Here is a 21,584-nt window from a genome sequence, read left to right on the forward strand (position 1 = left end):
TTGACAGCTGCAGAGTCTGATGTGTTAAACATGAAACAGGAAGTGTTGATCTGAAATATGCTCAGAATGCAGCTGTGTCACAGGTTCATCCGGCTGGACTGTCAAAGTGACAGTGTAGCATGCGCGGACTAACATCCAGTCTGAGTGCAGATAACATAAAGTGTGAGCTGTAGTTAGGCTGGCAATCCTCACATCACAGAAAGGTTTGTGTGAAGAATAATAACGATGCCAAGATTTACTGAACAGTTTCATGTTGACAAAATTATGATGAGTGCAGACACCTGTCTGGTGGGTTAGGATTAGCGGGAGTTCAAAGCAGCCACTCCACTGCAAAAGATCAGCGACTCCATCTACTCATTTTCTGCTATTTATTTGTGTTGTGGGCGACAAAGATAACCTTTCAGAAATCTCAACTAAATCTAGTAAAAGCAACAAAAATTATTAGTCACTACAACTTCTCGCATCTAGAGGATCTGCATCACTCCAGAAATTTATCTTGAATGAGCACTGAAATTCCTCTATATCAGACGGTCCACAAACAAGTTTGATTCTTTTCTTTTATTTAAACAAATTAAAATAAAAGGCACATAAAACATTGGAAATATGTTTACATAATTATTCTCAATGGACATACATTTAAAAAAATGTAGGAATGTTTTACCTTTCTGCTAATCAGAAAGCCTAATCTTCATATATACAAAAATTACCACTGTTAATGTTCTAATACAAAAAGGATTTATAAAAGTTTTTTTTCCTTGTGTGTCATAACTAGCATGTCTTCTGAACTAAATGGTTTATACAAAGATATACATTCATTTGCCTTCACATCTGCCAAATTACAAACTTCACCAAAAAAAAAAACAAAACTCAAATAATTATTTGGCCAAACAAATTGTTTTTCATATTAGGCTGGATTACAAAGTGAAACCACACAGAGAAATGTCAATGATACGTTAACAGGAGCATGCACTTTTAAAGATCAATCACTTTGCGTTTCAAGATTAGTCCTTAAGTAGAAAACATTAAGTTCATTATTGTTAGCTTTAAAGAACAAAGCCAAAAACTGGCCATGCAGGACCCTAGGCCATTTGAACTAATGAAGGATTCCTTCACAAGGCTATTCTCTTGCACAGCTTAACTAGAAGAGGAAGTATCAATGTGTGAGAAAAGTCTTGTAAAGTATTTTAGGCACACTTGTTAACCAGCCACTAAAGAAGGACAAATGACACCACATACTAAGCTTTCATCCTGTATGTTTTTTTTTTTTTTAGTGTTTTTATAAAAAGTCTTCACCCTTCTAATTACCTTCTAATCAACTCATCATCCACAGGCAACATAAAAACAAACAAACAAACAAACAAACAAAAGAACCAGGAAATATATTTTCAACAAATAATGCCATTTAAAATTAAAAGCACCTTCCCTTGTGGACTGTTAGCATACATAAAATGAAATTAATGAGCTAAACAACTGAGTTGACAACATACAGATGAGCCAGGTGAAGTGGGACTGACAGTCATTGTCCAGTTACACCAAACTGGAATGCCCCTCTATGTACCATTGTCCTGTAGTCCCTATATCTTACCATTTACTGCAGGTGCTACGGAGTTCCTACACTGTAAAAGGGTAAAAAACTACAAAATCCAAGTATCAAAAAACTGTATATTCATGTTGCTCAAGACACTCACAGCCAGGAAACATGTTCATCCTTTCAAATAATCAAGCAGACATCTCCAGATGTAATGTGCTCTGTAAACCTATTCCTGCCCAAGAGAGCAGCAGAATATGTGCAAGCTCACAAGTCTCAACTGAAGGGGGCACAAATGAAAATTAAATGGCTGAAACAGCAGGAAAAGGTATGTAAACATTTAGAGTCATGAGCCTGTAACTTCTAAGGGCAACTTAGTGGATGCTGCATGCACATGGTTGCAAATTGTCAAAACCACTAAGTAATAACATCAGTAACACAACACCCATCCTTTAGCATCTTGATCTTTTGTTTACACCTAGGCAAATGTTCTTTATTAATTATCCCAATTATCTAGGTTGCTAGAGTGACAAGAAAACAATAACAACAACAATAAAATAAATAAAATAAGGAAGCATATGAAACCTACAGAGAAAACTCTTTTACACAGAATAAGGCTGTAGTTTATTTCTCTCTTTCTAGCAACAGATAACTTTCCTAAACAAATTACAAACATCGAGAACATTTCTCTGCTGACAGGTTTGATCTGTGCTGCTATAGTTTGATATTACTAACACTGTGCCACGGCTAATGGAAATACAAGCAAGACCTAATGTCCTACTATACTATTGCACTGGGGATTATTCTAGAAGTAATTAATGGCTTCATGTTCAAGCTCTAATTAGTAGCACCATTTGGAGTGGACAACATGTAGATAACTTTGTACTATGACCATTTTCCTATTTTGGTAATCTTAGATGACAGACAACACTCAGTATTCCGTATTGGAGGGATAAGGTATAGTTAAATCCACAAGCATTTGAATAACATTTTTATTATGTTGCGCTTAAAGCACCACACTGGCAATTTTAATTTTGAAACCAAAAAATTAAAAACCAATATAATTAAATTAAAAAAAATAACCAAGATGTGATTAAGATGGACATTTTCTGCCTTAAGTCAATAGTTTAGCAAAAGTATTGCTTTATCTGTTTACTAATGTTTAGCAACGGTAATAAAAATGATTATCGTTTGCAGTCAATGACTGCTGGAAGTCTTCAACCCATGGACATCACCAAGATGTGGACATCTGCCTAGGTCTCCAGTTTTGTCTTTACTAACTGAAAATATGAATTGACACCAGGTGACTGGTTTGGCCAATGAACATATCTCACTTCTTTTTCTCTTGGGCTGGTTTTGCAGTCTACCTTGCAACCTTATCTATTTGCCATTAATAGAAACAGAAAGTATAGTTGTACACTTCAGAATTCATCCTACTAATCCTATCAGAAGCCACGTCATCAATAAACATTTGTGGAAGCCGTACATGCCCGTGCCAAGGCTTTGTTTGACAAATTATGTAGTATGCTTCGGATCTCTTCCTACTATTCTGGTAAATGATAACATTGGTTTTATTTGTCCAAGACAAAACCAAAATGTTTTCTAACCTGGTCTTCTTTTTCTTGAGTGTAACGAATGGTTTGACTCCCACTCATATTGAGGTTAATAACTACCACATGCAAATTCAACATTTGTAATGATGTCCAGATAATTTACCAGCTAAAAATAATCAAAGAAGAGGTGTCACTTTGCCATGAAACTGTTTGTCAGCTGTCTAATTGGGGCCTGTAAAAAAAGCTGCTGTAATTCATAATAGTTAATACAGAATGTATGTAAAACCTCTTAAATTAAAATTGAAAGTCTGCATTTTAATCACATCCTAATTATTTGTCTTAAAATCCAGTGAGATGGTGTACAAAGGGCAAAATTTAAAAAATTGTGAGTGCGTCCAAATGTTTTTGGACATTTGCAGCTGTATAAAAACTGCAGCAAGTAAAACATGTTTTCCTTTTTAGTGGGATTTTTCTCATAATAAAAATAAAGTGACACCAGGCTTATGTATAAGACTCCTTATTCTCCTTTCTCTCCAGGCTGGACGGCCACATCAGTGTTGATGAAGTTTTTGCACCAATAACATGTAGTTAATAGAAAGGCTTTATCTACCATGGGTAAAGGCAATAAAATAGTGTTTTACATTATTGGTTTGAAAGGAAAGAAAAAGAAAAAAGGTCAGTGTAAAATGTCTGACATGTTGACACAAATGATGGACAGTGATGGGATCCACTATCTGCTAAATTAAAAATCTAACCAACTGAACACACCACAGAAACTTTGGGACTGCGCCACTTAAATTTAACGTCTTCTCTTTTGGCTTTCACGTTTAAAAAGTCTTAAAAAAAGCTAAATTTAATGTTTGACTTTTGATAATACCAGGATTTTAACAGGCAAAGCCTAAGTGACATTTTTCAGGAAGCAATACTTTCACCTGTCACGTTCAAATACAAAATAATACAACCCCTCCAAACTTAGTTCCACATAAACTTGTCTCCAGCAGTAAGGAATGATTGTGCTTCCAGCAACTTTAACTGTAGAAATTCTACTGGGGAGGGGCACAAAATTTATCAAAACATACTCCAAATAAACATATCTTGTTTTAACTTTAAAACATATCAAATATAAAATACTGAGAAGTCCACTAAAATAAAAATCAGCTAAAAAGGACAAAAAAAAAGAAAAGAAGAAGCAACACAAATATTAAGACATTTCCTAAATATCAGTATAGCATCACACATTATCCATATTTTAAGATGTCCAGTTGCACAATATAATTTTTACTTCTCACTCTGATAAGATCAACAGTGTCTTGTCAAATAACTTGACAATAACGATCTTAAATGGTTTGCCTCCCTACAGTATATTGCGTTTACGGTAAAGACTCCTGCACTGAGTTTGCTCAATGTCAACCATTACAGTAAAATTATACATATTTGTAAAAGGGTAAAATGCAAATACAAAGTAGTTTAACATGGAACAGCTGGAAGTGTAATAACTGCCCAATAATTTAAAACCATGTTTAAGTGAAAGAACCTACTTTTTGGTTTGAGTCTATAGGTGTAATTAAAACTGTTCACATGATCAACTGTGAGTAATACAATTGACTAATACATCAATATTAGCATTATCAAACATTAAAATGGTACAAAAAGTAGAATTCATATTTGAGCAATATACTGGGTCCTGGAAACATTTGAGCGTAATCGTGTGATGACCAGGACACGTTAGCATCTACTGTGTTAGTCTCTTTAAAGGCAACAATTTATTCTCTCTGGTTTTCAGATGAAAAAAAAAATCTCCATACTGGTTAAAAGATTCCCCCACTTCTTTTTGAAAATATCATTCATGGGCAAAATTACATTTATAAAATTCTTTGGCTTAAACCTATTTCCACTTCTCCCAAACTATGAAATCACATGTTATCTGGTTAAATGATGACGATGTAACAAATTGGAATTACCTGAGCATGAGAGCTCATTCGTGACGTTGAAAGCAAGCAATGACAGCTCTTTAAAACATGGACATGTAAGACTGGCTCTGCCTTCAGGGATCCAACTAATAGGTTTGACAACTATTTATCAATATTATTGGACATATTATTGGATTTACAGATTTTGCATCAATATGATGTAGGACTGTGGTTTTTCAGGTTCACTGAATTAGGCAAAAAAACCCAAACAAACAAAAAAACAAAACAAACAACTCACAATCAACAAAGTCTTCCCCTATTAAAACATTTCTACTAATGTCCTAAGGTAAAATGCATAAAACAAAATGCATATATATTCTATAAAAGAACAATTTATGTACATGCTAGTACTCTGATTAATTAATTTCTGACCATTGCTAAGTTACAAAAATATGTATTTTCTGTATTAACTAAAAATAAAATTCATAATTACCACATAATGTTGTAATAATGCTGACCTCTGTAAGTAACAATCATTGGTTACCATCTACGTGACACATTAGTTCACCTTTTTATGCCCAGTACACTATCAACTCATTTAGAGGGAGATTTTACTAATATCTAATGGCTTTGTCCGTTATTAGGCAGTTAAAACATCACTAACTGTTACATGAGGAACAAAAGATCTACCAAGGAGGGGAGGATGGCAGAACCTGGGAAAGAAAAGGCATAGACTCCATGGGCCTCATAGCAATATTGAGTGGCCCAGTTATATTCATGGGCATAGGAGTGGTGATAGCTACCGGGTGGGCAATATTCATGTGTGCTGTTGTAGGGATTCCAACAGAGGTCAGGTTCACAGGGCCAGTGATGGTGACAGGGTGCTGCAGGTTAACTGGCGATGTAATGTTAACGGTGCTGGTGGCAGTATTAATCTGAGCTGTGATGGTAACAGCATTGCTGGAATTGACACTGCGGTTCACAGCAGAGGTGTTGGCTGCAGAGTTGGTGACAGGTGTCGTAGCCGCAGAGCTGTTGTGTAAGTTGTTGGCATCTGTATTAGAAAAGAAAAAAACAAACAAACAAAAAACACATTTAGGGCTGGTCAGCCTTATAGATACATATTACCCTTTCAAAACAAGGAGACAACAGCCCTCTCAGCTCCTCGGCTGTGGGTGACTGAAAATATCAATACATCATTATCACATAGTGTCAACTGTGGTAATATATTTGAAGAAACCTACCTTTATGAGAGTTGTCAATTAGGACTTGGAAGGAGTTATTTAAAATCTCTCCTACCGTCAACTCACCTGAGGGGTAAATTCAAAAAGCAGGATCAATAGACTAACCAGTTAATTATTGTTAATGTTATAATTAAAAAATTTAAACAGAAACATATTAAGGACATCTTAAGTTCTGCATATTCCTAAGGTTGGACACACACTGCAGTGTAGGTCTTAGACCAGTAATTAGCAGGCCTAGGTAAGCTTAGGATCACTGACTAGTTTCACTCTTGCCCACAGATAATTGGCACATTGCTGGGTCATTTGTGATCCGTTCTCAAAAAGAAAATCTAAATTTCGAAGTCCAGACAGAAATGACAGCTCGGTAATAGCAGATGGCCTGTGATGAAATGTAAAGGAGTGCACATCTACCCCGAGTGCTATGGTCCTTTTTGTGGTTAATTTAATTGATCTACTGATCCTGCTTCATGAAATTTAACCTTACATTAGCAAAATATCTATTATCTACACATGAGAATAGCCTCAACTGTACCAGTGCTTCAAGAAAAAAAAAAAATCTCTTTGTACTTAGGTGACATGGTACAACATGAATTAAAACTGGCCACTAATGTTTTGCAGAGGTTATGCTTAAATAATTAGGGATTTCTGCTATTTCTGCTACGGGATTACCTTTTCGTGGCCCTGAGTGGTTCCACTGCCAGTCACTTATGCCTATTCAGAAATACAGACACATATTGGGTTACATAAACAAGGGGAGCACTGCCATTATTCTTGGAATCAACTTGATCAATTAGTCAAGTTGTGTGTAGGTGGGAATGGGGTACAACACCTCGACCAGGGTTTTAGCCTTTCTAGTATAAAATAAAACCAAAATGTTAGTCTCTCAAATTAAACTTTGTGTGTGCGTTTTTTTTTCTATTAGGGTAAGCAAGGCCAAATATATGATTTTCAAATAAATTATAAATGTCTGGGTCTTTGGGTGATTGATTAGCTAGGGCTAAAGAGGGTAACATTCCTCCATCTTGGCCTGTGCTTCGAGGATTCTGACAGTATGACTCATGGTATCAAGTTAAATATGTTGCAAGAATGTCAGTGCTTCTAGAATAAAATTTGGAAACGTGTACAAAACATTCATATTTACTTGTATTTTTTCCCCCACACTTGTGTTTTAAATTTACAGTTACAGAACAAAAATATTGAAAAATGTGTAGGTTGACATTTAAATCATGGCTTGTCTCTCATTTGACCCAGTTACTTCAAACCTACACTGAATTTTGTTACTACAATACACACATGGTGCATGCTTGTACACCTTTATTCTGTCCATAGAAAGTAGAAGTAAAGAAAGATTTTCTAAATGGATCAGTAAGTATTTAAAAGTACAATGGAAGTCAGAGCCTTCACCTTTCAGGCTCCTCTTCTGTGGAACCAGTTTAATTTGGATTTGGGAGACAGACACAGTCTCTACTTTTAAGATTTGGCTTAAAACTTTCCTTTTTGCTAAAGCATATAATTAGGTCTAGATCAGGAGACCCTAAATCCTCCCTTAGTTATACTGCAATAAGCCAATGGTGCTGGAGACCAGTACCATTTCTTCTTCACTCACCTTTTTCACTCAGCATTCTGCATTAAATCAGTAGTTATCAATAATATCTGTCTCTCTTCCACAGTGTGTCTTTATGTTGTTTTCCTCCCATCACACCCAACTGGTTTCTGCCCTTTCCTTCCCACTGTTGACAAATGTTCACTCAAAGAGGTAATTTAATTGCTGGGTCCATTAAGCGTCTTTACCTTACAATATAAAGCGCTTGAGGCTGATTTGGCCCTATATAAATAAAATTGAACTAACTAACAGTCCTCTTTAACTGACAATGCTGGTAGAAACTAAGTGAGAAGACACTGCTGGCATGTGGACTGAACGTTTGCCAAATATCTGAGCAAATACTAATGTCACAGAAGCATACTGGTCACTGCATTTATGCTGGATAACTCGTTAGCAGTTGCAGATATACAAAATTCTCTTTCAACTTCATTTTTGCTGGTTGAAAGAATGAGGGATTTTGTGTCTGCAGTGATTTGCTCATGAATCACAGGTGCTTTGTGGTTACAAATCCATGTGGTGGACACAGGACAGCTGAGAATGAGACATCTTGGTCCTCTGCTTTGTAATAAACTGCTCGTTCAGCAGGTTTTGCAACATGTTTACCACAAAAATTTTTTTTTTTCTTTTTACTTTTAGGTAACTGTAAATTTAAAACACAAGTGAAAACATCTTAAAAGTAAAAATGTGAAAATACAAGGTCAAATTTTTATCCTAAAAACTTTCCCATTATGTAACATTTCTCAATTGGTGTTGATACATTTACACCAACATTTTTTTCTCCTGGAAGCAGGTTTCTTTGAGACACTTCGTTGGTCTACGAGCTGACAGTCTTTGGGATAGGATTTTGGAAATCTGGGTGGTCACATTTTGGAAGCTTTAATAAATACTATAAATATCTAGAAATGAAACCTACCATCTAAGGTTAGAGATATGCTATTTCCCCTAATAAGACCAGGTTTTCCTCTGAAAGCTTTCCTTTATAATCCACACGCTTTGTAGACATCACCTAAACTGTCCAACTTCTAACATTTGCCCTTTCATGTGATGTGTGCAGTTTAGTAGTTAGGGATTACTTATAAGAAACATGTAAACAAACAAACAAACAAAAAAAAAAGGTGATCTCAAATTCCACCAGCACTTAAACCTGCACAACCACAGTAAGAAAATATAATTAAAACATGATATTGTACAGTTCTGTGGAGTCCATTATCTCACAAGAAAACAAAAAAAATCATTAAAGACTATTTCAAGTATACAGTACAGTGCAAATGTCTTGAGCCAGCTTTCATTTCTTTATGACTTTCCAGGAAAACTGGAAATGGGTGTAGTCATTTTTTAAATGCAAGAAAATAAATGGAAATACAGTATATAAGGGGAAAATTGAGTTTTTACAATTTTAACAGGCTTGAAAGTCAATATACAAGTCAATATTGCTACCTTTACAGTTTAACACAGCCTGAACTCTCTTAGGCAAGCTTTCTTTAAATTTCTTTAAGTAGTCTTCAGGAATATTGTTGGCCGTTGGCTGCCTTTTGTTCTTTTCTCTGTCAAGATGATACCACAGTCAAATTAAAGTTGAGGTCCAGGCTCTGGGGAGGTCAATCCATAACTGTGTCTGTTTTTCAATTGAAGTATGCTTAAGCAATGATGCCAAAAGGACTGGCAGTCTATTCTGGCATCATTGTTGAAGAATGAGAGAAGCCATTTCCAATCAAATACGTTTTTAGATGGTAATGCACGGTGGATCGAAATCTCTCAGTACTTTTCAACATTTATAATTCTCTTCATTTTGATAAGATCCCCAATACCAATGGCTGAAATGGAGCTGCAAACCATAACAGTGCCTCCACCTTGTGGTAAAGATTGCATTAGACTATCACTCCTGACCTCCACTCTACATACTGATGACAAATTAAACCAAAAATCTGAAATTGTGTATCACTTCATAAGACCTGATGTCACTAATTATTAGTCCAGTTCTTGTGTAATTTAGCATACCTCCACCTTTCCCGTTTCCCCTTTCTTAAGAATAGTTAAAGAAAAGTTACCCTTCAAATTAGACCATTTCTGATGAAGCTTCAGTGAATAATAGATGGATAGATGGAATGATCAGCTGAAGAGCCAGATGCATCTTTCAGGTCTCGTGTTAGGTAATAGTCTTATAATGATGCATTTTTAAGTATGTAAAGTGTATTCATTAAAAAAAAGAAAAGAAAAGAAAAGAATAGTATCTTCTAGCTGTCAAACTGCTATGTTTGGCATTTTTTCAAAGATTCAACTGGAGAACTGGGAACAAATTATGTGTTTTTGTCACAGGCTACTAAGGGTGGGCGGTATAAACGGTATACGGTAGAAATTATATAAATTGGGCCAACGGTAGAGATTTTGACTATACCGCTCTATCGCGATAGCGCATGTTGATGGTGTCATCAAGTTGCGCCTGTTTTGGTTGAAAGCATTGCAGCGGCTGCAAACAACATTATCTGCAAATTATGCCGGGTGACAGTAATAGCAAAGAGTCAAAGCACTTTTGGAATATGGGGAAAGCCAAAAACGGTGCTTCCTCCACTTCCATACCATTGATTCATTAATGCTGAATTCTCTCACAGCTGCTCTGTTCCCATGTTGTTGCAGTATATTAATGACTAACCTCGTATTGTGGATGGATTATCTCAGTTGTTCTCCTGACTGAATTTTGGTCCGTTTATAGCATCCTGCCATGCAATTGCATTTGTCCCTAACCACCAGAAACCCTCACGTTAACTTTTATCGAGTAGAAAGAAGTTTGCGTTCATCCTTCAGCTTCACTTTGCTAATGTTATGCTAACATAGCTGTTTTGCTAGCGATCACGTAGGACATCACTGCTAGTCAAACTTCAGTAACCCTACAAACGTCACTGCGGTTTAGTTTTCTGTCTTCATTCCACTTCATGTTGGAAGTGATAGCAGAGCAGTACGTTTAATTTTTTCAGAAATCTCTCAGTCAGAACATGCTATATCATGTTTAGGTGGAAACTAGCGAGCTAACTTCCTGCTAACTTTAACTGCGTTGAATTTAATAAATTCTGTCTTCATGGATGCCTGGATGTTGAACTTAATTGTTACACCTGGTAAAGCAGCAACGCTGATCATTTTATTAAAGATGAAAGAATTTAGACAGTTGTTAACTCTCAGTAATGCCGTAGTGTTCGTTTGACTTTGGGACCTGAAGTTGACAGAGTTTAGGACCCAGATTACTCCGCAAGGCTCCTGACTACGGCAGCTGTAATGCTCCGACAATCCATCAAGCGGTGTGGCTTCATAGCTTACCAAAGTCGTACTAAAGACAGATTTCTGTGCACATTGTCGATTTTTGAAAAAATTAAAGGATTTTAAGTGTGCCTTATAGTGTGTAAAATACGTTCTACAGAAGAAAAGAATATATCGTGATATATATCATTACCGCACTTGCTTCAAATTATACTGTGATATTAGGACTGGGCGATATATCAAGTTTTTAAATATATCGATATATTTTTATACGAGATTTGAGATGTGACAATATCGTTTGTATGATATAGTCTATGTTATGTTATAATTATACTTGTGGAACCGCAAGTTTGCCTCTCTTTCGCCCACTTTTGTCTCTATGCAACGTTACTCTGCCTCGGCTCTCTCCTTCACTGAACACAACTCCCACTCCCCCATCGCTTCACCTGCAGGCAACGACAAGATGGACACAGCAGCTATCAAAGAGGAGCTGGTCGGTAAAAAGAAAAGATTTGGAGATTACCGTTTTAGTGCTGTCAGCGTGACATTAACGCCATAGCTGCATTAACGGGGCAAATCTCTGATAATGAGTTACCGTAGATGACCCTGCGCGTAGGGCTGGACGGCATCAACGAGCTGCGCTAACGCGTTGACGCCTAAAATCCTTTCATTTTCTCAAAGACCGACAGTGTGCCATATGTATGAATTCTGGTTGTGCTTACTAACCGCGAACTGATTTTGTGGTACACAGCGCTCAGAAACCTTTCAAAAAATTTTTTGGTACGACTTTGGTAAGCTACGAAGCTGCACTGCTTGATGGATTGTCGGAGCATTACGGCTACCGAGGAGCCTCGCGGAGTAATACGTACTCTGCTTCAACGTAATATTACCGTACTGTGTGTGTATAAGGACCACAAATGGCACCTGTAAGAGACATGGTTACAAAAAGGATTTCAAACTCTATGGGCTCAAATTGTGGTCATAAATATTTAGTACTTGTAAATCAGTTTTGTACTTGTAAATTAGGATTTGTATGTGTAAAAAGAATTTGTGTGCGTGTAAAAAAGATTTGTGTGTGGACTTAGCCCAAAAATACTTGTGAAACTCTGCACTCAAGTTTCAAGTTACAAATACGAATTTTGACCCTGTTTTTCTTCCTTTCATCTGATTGGCCAATGTCATGTCAATCACAAATTTAACTATCCAAACAGAGGGTGGGTTGGATGGGTTTGAAATGAAATAAACATTTCATTGTTTGCAATGATTCTTTTCTCTGTGATTACAGATGCTGCCCTGAGATTCCGACCTCAGCACCCCCAAGTGGCAACAGACAAATGATCCTATATATTCACTCTTTGTAGTAACTCCAAAATTAACTGATGAAAACAGTACTAAGACTAAAAAGTACCACATGAGATGCTGTCAGTGAAGGCTGCAGCCGTTTTATTGATAAAAGTCTAACATCCAGGTGACTGGTCTCACTATACAGGAGCATAAGCAGTAACTCAGCAGAAACCTGCTGATCTCAGATCTGCACAGCCTCTGCTTTTAACACTGACTGTAGTCAGCTGCATGAAAAGGACATGATTTGGAACGTCAAAGGTCTTTACTTGTATATTGAACTAAAAACTTTCACACTGTGTTTTGCTAATAGTGTGTTATTTATCATAAATTAATTAAGAGCCATTCATACAAGAGTAACAAGAGACAATAATGTGTATTTTAAATTTTAATATGTTTCTACTGGACTGAATACAACATTGTTATGTCAAAGTCCAGGTCCTCTGTGCTTTATCTGAGGATGATGTGCACTACTGCTAACATTACACAAGGCAAAGGTTGCCATCACATTGTTTATGAAGTGCTGGGTTTAAAGATGTTCTGTGATGGGTCTACGATGGAGATCTGAAGAAGATATCCCTCTGAGGGAGCTGCTAGTGAAGATAATGAGTCCTGCTTCATTCCTCCTGATGTTTCTGAAATAATGTCTCTCTCAGTGGGACAACCGAAAATCTGGCATAGGACAGCAGTGATGAAAGAAAGGGAGAAAGTTTCTGGAAACCTCTGGCTCCACAACACCTAGCTTGGTCCTGATGGTATCCTTCACTCATTTTCCCCTGGTGAAATGTGTCTGTGAGTAATAAGGTGAACTCTGGATCCTGGTATTAAATGAAAAGAACAAATTACACTTCTATTAACCTTCCACTGCTGTGTTTTTAAAATCTAATATTTTATTTTAAAGTTTCCATGATACCAGACTGCAGAGTGCTCTGTGAGTGCTATGGATCTAAAACTGCTTAAATCTTCATTTTTATATCATCCTCAGGCTTACGTTAAAATCTCAAAGGACAATATTTAAAAATCTAAGTAGTGCTGTATCATTCAAACCAAGTCTATGAAAGTAACATAGGCGTGTAGCATCACTAATTAGCTAGCAACAAGCCTCTAACACAGTGCATACACTAAAGGCTAATCTAGCTAACACATTAACAATAGGGGCTACAGAGTGATGCCAGATGTTGTAGAACTATAAGATGTTAAGCTGTGTCTTTTTAAATTATAGCAACATGGTTGTATTCACCTTCATTTAACGAACCATCAGTCGTGGTAAACCCATCAGCAGATATCCTCAAAATTGGAGCAGCTGGGCTATATAAAAAGTGTAGGCGGGTTTGTTCGCGGTTTCGTCCAGCGGGTGTGTGGGTGGGAGTGTGATGCAGCAACTCCACTTCAAGTCACTACTGTTCATACTTGGGCTCCAAAAGTGCAATATGGCAGCCCCCACAAAAAGGTAATTTTGACTTCATTTTGAGAGGAATTGGAGCCACGTTGTCCGTCTAAATGCTCCATATCTGTAATCATTACCGCAGCAATATTATTGCAAATGCAAAAGTGAGCAAATAAGGGAAGGAGATATGCACCTACCTTTATTGTTACATGGGCTGTTGAAGCTAGCTTGCCCATGGGTCTTGAGGTGACTTGTGATGTAGGCAGCACTTAGCATTTTGCCACAGATGTTGCAGGTCACTTTGCCTTCATGTCTGATCATGTGAGATCGCAGGCGGTCTTTGGTAGCAAAAGCAGACGTACAAGCCTGAGAAAAATGAGAAATCAGGAAATCAATTTTTCTTTTTCAACTTGTATTGTAGTTTCACTTCATTAACAAAACACTTTGCAAAAAGGACACTCTAGATAACTAGTGCAGCTTGTGCTGCATTGGTTGCCATTTTCTGTGATCAACCTCAAGATTGTTCATGTTACTTTCATGAGCAGCATGACTGATCACAAATGTGTTTTGCCAAAAACCATGGACTACCAGCCACTACATTTCAGAAAATGCATATTTGAAGCACAGAGAACTCAGATATTATAATATACAAAGTAACCATAAGACATGATACAAATGGAAATTAACAGTTTCTGAGTGGCAGCTAATCTCTAAACAAAACTGCCCTTTATTGGCCTGTGATGAAGACACACAATGTAAACTTAAAATAAACATGAAAGCAAGAGACCCAGTCACAACTCTTACCGTTACTTGGCATTTAAATGGCCTCTCTGAGGAATGGACGTGCTTGACATGACAGCTTAGATGATCAGGTCTGAAAGGTGAGATATATACATACCAATTTAAGGCTGGGTAATGTGGTAGTTACAGTAACTGAAAAATCCAGGCTAAGTTTTAACCCAAGAATCCCTTATACTATTAGATTTCCCTTTACATAAAACCCAAATAACACAAAACCGATCACAAAAACAATTCCAAACATTATTTTGCTTGTCAGGAGGCCAGAAATATAGATGCATGGTTTTCTATGAAGAAGGTAACACAAACTTAATATCTATCTGGGACGAATCACCTAATTTTATTGAGAAGTTTTATCATTTAATTAAAATCAGTAAAATACTCACAATGAAATATTATGTATTTTAGGATTGAGAAATCCTACACTGCATAAATAGGTAGATACTTATGGAACACCAGGACTGCCATAATGAATTAATTAAATACACCATTAAATATTTAATTAAATGTGGCAATAATTAATTAAAATGTGAAAGAAATTATTAAATGTGGCAATATTTAATTAAATGTGTCAATAATTACATAAATATTTACGACACATGTAATTAATTAATTAATTACTTAATTACACATTTAATTAATTATTTATTTCACATTTAAATTAATTATTGCCACATTTAATTAATTATTTAATGGTGTATTTAATTAATTCATTTTGGCACAGTTGACTCCTTCAGGTCTCACCATGAAATAATTTTATCTGTCAACCTCACCCATCAAACTCAGGGGGCGGGGTTAACACTGATCGAGTCAAAACCATTGCTTTGGCCTGGTGGCCATTGTTTTTACCACACAACAACCGGCATGTGGAAACTAACAGAACTGAACTTTGAAAAACCCTGTTTGTGTGTCACCAAATACCGTTTTAATATTTTTTTTTTTTAGCCGAGAATGTAGTGGTTTAATCTTCATATGTCTGGTTGGTTTGTCAAGATAGAGCCTCTTCGCAAAAGTGCTTCGATGGTTTCGGAGATGTCTGCCCAGTCTCACGGCAAAGCGTGGGACAGACCCGCTTGCCTCGCAAGCAATCGAGCTGTTATTACCACCGACAAAGCGCAGACCCCGGTACACAGCTATAATAACCCCCGCTGACACTGACTTCTTTTACTGAGGTTATATTCATCGGGTTTTTATTTCCTGATGTTCTTATGTGTCCTACGTGTTTCAGTCGCCAATTCTGAATTATAAATAACATTAAAAACATGTTTAAGGAGGAGAGAGAGGAAATAAATTCAATTAACAGCTGATCTTTGGGTTTTTGTTCAGTAATCAGCATGACCTGCGTATAAATGCATAAAAGAGATAACGTTGGCGTTTCTGTCATGTAGTAACTGCTGGCTTTAACTATACAAAGGTTGTTCAACACTATGAAACGCATACAGACTTCATGATGTTCGGCTAATATTTTTATTGTGAATATTAATCATGAGGGTAAACGGCCCTGTACACCACGGAGCGAGGTCAGCATATCCATGATATCTTCAGCTCTCCGAGTTAGCCCAGTTTCCCGGCTGACTAATCTAACTGTCATCTACGAATATGTCACGGGTCATATTAATATGATTTAACAGAAAATCATCCTTATTAATGCCAACTATTCCAGAGACGTGAAAATCTACAGCATAAAGAACAAGAAAATATAGCAGTCTAACGCAACACTAACAGAGATGAACCGTCAGTTTGTCACAGATCAAAGTGGAATAAAAGTGATTAGTTGAACAGGTGTTTGTGATCTGTGTTTTCTGCATTTTCATCAGCATAAGAGACTCAGCAGCAGATTAGAATAACATTTATACATTTAATAAATCACCAAATGAATACACGCAAGAAACGAGCAAACCTGTTCCGACAATTTGAGTTTGTATTCCCTCAGCTGCAGACTCGCTGCCGTTTAAATGTTTGAGAGGAAGATTAGATATAAAGCAAACGTCAAACATAGACTCAGTCTGCGTTCACATTTGATATGAGGCCAGGACAGATAATGGCTGTGTCCTGTTTTAAGATCATATATGTAAAATTGTTGTCTGGCCTGTGTCAATCCAGCTGCTCAGAGTCCGTTGTTACCATGGTTACTGCATAAGCAGCTGTAATGTAAACAGCTGGCACAGCTGAAACCTACCGGCAGCATGGGTGTTTATGTTTTTCATTGCAAAAGAACTGTCTGAATGGTCAACTGAAGTTAACTTGGATAAATTATAGTTAAGGAGTATTACAGATAACGCCCACGTGAGCTGTGTAACTGTTCACCACTACACTGAAATAAGTAGGCTATAACTGAAATACACGTGCTATATCATAAACTATGATATAAATAGGGAGGTCCTATTAACAAATTTAAAGGACACCTTCCTGCCTTTAGTCTCATTCATGAGCAGTATTAGTTTTCTTCTAACATCCAGAAGTCTGCACCATGTGTTTCATAGTTTGTAACAAGCCTTTGACAGTTAAACATAACATGACCGGGGAAGGAGAAAAAAATAAATAAATAAATAAATAATTTTATCTCTCTCTCTCTCCCTCTCTATATCAATCAACAACTAACAAACAAACTAAAAAAAACAAAACAAAAACAGTTAAGCTGGTACACCGGGGCTGTGAGCTCGGTGCACTCTGTCAGCTGACTGTTAGCAGAGCTGAAAACATCTGAGCACTTTTGCAAACATGTTCTATGTCGACAACCTGACCAGACATGTGAAGATTACGCCGCGACATTAGCGGCTAAAACACTATTAAAAGTGTAGTTGGTGACAGAAAAATGGGGTATTTTAAAACTTTACACCACCACCATTGCTGCCTGTGATTTAAAATGCATTCTAGGATACCTGGCTGCCCCAAGTCCACACAAGCAATCGATTATCTAGGATTGACCTGTCTTGACTTACTTTGCAACCAATCAAATGTTAGAGAAGCTGCTTGGGCAGCGTTAACCCCGCCCACTTCGTTTGATGGGTGAGGCTGACAGATAAAATTATTTCAAGGAGAGAGATGAAGGGGACAAAAGTGCCAAAATGAATTAAATAAATAAATTATTAATTAATTAAACCTGTCAATAATTATTTAAATGTGTTAATAATTTAATTAAATGTGTCAATAATTAATTAAATATGTCAATAATTAATTACATGCGTCGTAAATATTTATGTAATTAATTATTTCCGATTGTAAATAATTATTGCTACATTTAATGAATTATTTAATGGCGTATTTAATTAATTCATTATGGCAGCCCTGGCCTTCCATAGTTACTGGTAGTGTTACAGGCCATTTATAACTTTTGACAGCAGCGTCAGAGAACCTCAGAGCTGAGCTTATGAAGTCCTCACACTAGTTTTGGTCAGTTTTCGTTTTTAAACCACAATTAAACTAATTAAACCACATTTATTTTTAAGCTCACTTTAACTAGTAGGTTAAACAAACAAACAAAGCCTTTGATGTTTTGTGACAACATCTTGCAAGGCTGAGATTAGGGCTGAAACAATTCATTGAATTAGAATAACTATTATAAAAAGTCCTCGACACAAATGTTTTGCTTTCATGCTTCATTTATAACATGGCTCAGTAGCACTCAGTTGTTACACCAAGTAAATTCAAGTGTTTCACCCACATTTGCAACTAAAAATATACCTGCAATAAAAAAAAATATTTAGGAGCAGGCATGTGAATAAAAAGCATGACAACATTAAGCCCACGCAGCCCCAGTATTTCAAAGAAAAGACTGATAACACAACAGCTGATGATGATGTTGTTATTGTTTCATGTGGAGTCGGTCTGCACACAGCGCAGAGCAAAGAGGTGAAGCCATTATAGACATGGTGACCTTGGATAGAGTGAAAGAAAACATTTTTTCCAGTGTCATCAGTTCCTAACAAGGACAGCATCCTCTCCATAAGCTCGAGAGCAGTACCATCACCGAGGCCTGAGAGAGAGCATTGGCGTTTGTGGGGTTACTAAAGTTGGGCTAACTGGTATATAATGATGTGCTACACAGCTATGGTTAACATAAAAAACATAAACAGTGAAGCTGGAGGATGAACGCTAACTTTTTCCCCCACACGATAAAGATTTCTGATGGTTAGGGACAAATGTAATTGCATGGCAGCATGCTGTAAATGGACCAAACTTCAGTGAGGAGAACAATACTGCTGCATGGGCTGGGCTGTAGTTACATTGTAAGGTTTTAAAAACTGAGCTTTAAAATGAATAATGATGATAAAAACCGAGAGGCCGACAATGATCAATGACTTTTTTTTGGGGGGCTTGTTCAGATTAGATACAACAAAATATAAAGCATTAAAACATGTTAAAAACACAGTTTTATTCAGTGTAGAGTAGCTTGGGCGCAGAAGCAGGTTACATCAGGTCATCATTTAAAGATTGGATATCCCACCTGTAGTGCAGTACAGTAGTTATTATTATCACTTGTCACATCCTGTTTATGACAGTTAAAATAAATAACATTCATATAAGAAATAAAATTGTCTGTGTAAACTGTATGTGGTGTTAAGTAGGCCTATACTACTGTACTTTAATGTTGGTGATAAGGGTGGTACTTGAAGAGCCATATACAGTGGAACCCCGACTTACGAAATTAATTCGTTCCAGAGGGTCTTTCGTAAGTCAAATTTTTTTTAAGTTGAAGCACCTTTTTCCATCGCCTTTTGAGTGAGGCGATGCTGGCTGAAGACGAAGTTCTTCATGCATGCGCGCACGCACGCACGCACACACACGGGGTGCAACGATACTCGTATCGATATTGAACCGTTCGATACAGTGCTTTCGCATCGGTACGTATCGAACAATACAAAAGTTTTAATTTATTTTATCAACTTTGCTTCTGACGATGCTGTCTGTGTTGAGCGCTCAGTGGATCTGCGCTCGACAGTGCAGCCTAGGCGGAGTAGTCGAACGCAGATTCACTGAGCAGGCAAGCTAGCGAGACAGAAGTTAAGCTCTCCTTGCAACATGGCAAATTGAACCTCCCCCACCCTCATTCAGATCTGGCGTTTGGAACTATTTGGGTTTTCATGTGACGTATGACCCTGAAGGTAAGCGCGTCATGAACAAAAGTAAAACAGTATGTTGGATGTGCCACGCAATGCTCAATTACATGGGTGGGAGCTAGTGTGTTAGCGCAGTTAGCTCATTAACGTGTTGGCCGTCCAGCCCCATACACGGGGCGATCCGCGGTAGCTCGTTAACGGAGATTTGCCGTGTTGTGGCGTTAACGTCATTTCAACGAGATTTACGCTGACAGCACTAGTGGGAACACAACGAATATGACTGCACATTTACGCCGACATCATCCTAGTGCAAAGACAAGTGGAAGCAGACAAAAACAACAAGCACACATGCTACAAACTTTACCCGAGTCATTTAGACAGCTTTAGCACATGATTCTCCCTCATGGGGACCTGATATGTTTAATATGCTGCTGAGAATATAGCCCAGAAAAAGCGTATAGTATAGCTTTTATTTTGAAAAGAGACATTTCTCTGTAATAAACTCTCTTTTCCAAAGATGAGTGATTCCTCAATCAGATACAGGGCTCGCAAAATCGCTAGCCCGACGTCCCGGGGCTAGCGATTTTTCTCTGCCCTGCCCGTCGGGCTATCGTAGGAAGGAAAAATATATGTCAATGCTTTTGCATTCTTTCGGAAATTTAGCTGGGTAATTATGTCATTGGCATCGGTGAGCCACTGTCAATATGTGACATATTGAAATCGCGTTTGAATTTGCGCTTGTTTTTTGCTTTCACTTTGCAATTGCGCGAACTGCGTATAGAGAGCGACAGCACTGATTGGTGAGTGATGATAATTTGCGCACCAATTCCTCTGACATCATCTTATTAATCGTTAGCTTACTATGCAAACATGACAAGTGAAATCTCCCGCAGCAAGCTTAAACATGTGAGAGGTTGATCGCGCAGAGAATCGCTGAGCGTTATGTGAGTGCGTGAGTAAAAGCAGCAGGATATATATTTTAGTTCTGCTGAGCCAAATAAGACAGGTCAGGGTGAAGAAGTGACAGCCAAAGAAAAGCTTACCACAAAACTGAAAAGTTATGACAAATCAGACTATAAGGCAAAAAGAAAGTGCAGCTTTATGGTTTCATGGACAAAAGAATTTCTGTGGCTGCAATATGACGAGCTAAATAACCAGGGGTGCACATAAGTGGTCCGCAGGTGCGCATTCGCTGTCAAAATAAAAAACGCGCACAAGATAAGAAGTTGCAACGCGTGTTTGCGTACATAAGATTTTCAGGAGGAGGACAGACATTTGTTTAGACCTCTTAAAGATGTCGAAGAAGCTCCTTTAAGCAATTACTTTGGTGTTCCTCCACCTCCAAACAAATGTCAGAAGGAGTCCGAACCACAAAAGAAGCGCGTATTCTCGGAAAAGTAGTTGCAGGAGGTGAGCTGGCTTCAAACAAATGATGAACGCACAGAGATGCGGTGCGGAATGTGCCGTGAAAATTTAATAAATGACAAATTAAAAAGGCATGAACATTTTTTTTGTATCGAAAAAAATATCGAACCATGACACCAAAGTATCGAACTGAACCGAACCGTGAATTTTCTGTATCGTTGCACCCCTAATACGTACGTATGTGTACATAACATTATGAAATTTAATTCTAAACATTAAAACTAAAACTTACATTTACGTTAATTAATGTACGTATGTACACTGTGCAATGATATATTTTAACTTTTTTTTTTTTTTTTTAAACTCGCTCATATTTATGCCTTACGATAGGCTAATTGCAAACGAAAAGCACGCGAAATAGCGCACTGCAACAACAATACGTCTTTCACGTGGAACAGTGAAGCACATTTCGCAAACGGATTTCGTTACACAGGCATTTTGTCGTACCACGGGCAAAAATATTGCTGTTCAGTGCCTTCGTAACTT

The 21,584-nt window shown here is 37.3% G+C and overlaps 1 protein-coding gene across 3 annotated transcripts in view; it reads right to left on the reverse strand.

Moving 5' to 3' along the window:
• Positions 1 to 543: 543 nt before the first annotated feature.
• The window catches only part of LOC147313917 (vascular endothelial zinc finger 1-like), a 38,036-nt gene continuing 16,995 nt past the window's right edge, over positions 544 to 21,584 (reverse strand). Inside the window, exons 3-7 of one of the 3 annotated variants that reach the window (XM_086260657.1) lie at positions 14,620 to 14,689; positions 14,013 to 14,181; positions 6,905 to 6,946; positions 6,236 to 6,301; positions 544 to 6,045 (exon numbers count right to left, since the gene is read on the reverse strand). In XM_086260657.1, coding sequence (XP_086116783.1) covers positions 5,678 to 6,045; positions 6,236 to 6,301; positions 6,905 to 6,946; positions 14,013 to 14,181; positions 14,620 to 14,689 — 715 coding nt within the window. In that variant the 3' untranslated portion in view covers positions 544 to 5,677. The remainder of the gene's footprint in view (positions 6,046 to 6,235; positions 6,302 to 6,904; positions 6,947 to 14,012; positions 14,182 to 14,619; positions 14,690 to 21,584) is intronic. The other 2 variants (XM_086260658.1, XM_086260659.1) reach the window with 2 other exon arrangements.

This window comes from Aulonocara sp. 'chitande type north' Nkhata Bay, linkage group LG14 (assembly GCF_057382095.1).
Source record: "Aulonocara sp. 'chitande type north' Nkhata Bay isolate Kocher_YH1m ecotype deep benthic linkage group LG14, A_spYH_male_GT1.1, whole genome shotgun sequence".
NCBI lineage: Eukaryota > Metazoa > Chordata > Actinopteri > Cichliformes > Cichlidae > Aulonocara > Aulonocara sp. 'chitande type north' Nkhata Bay.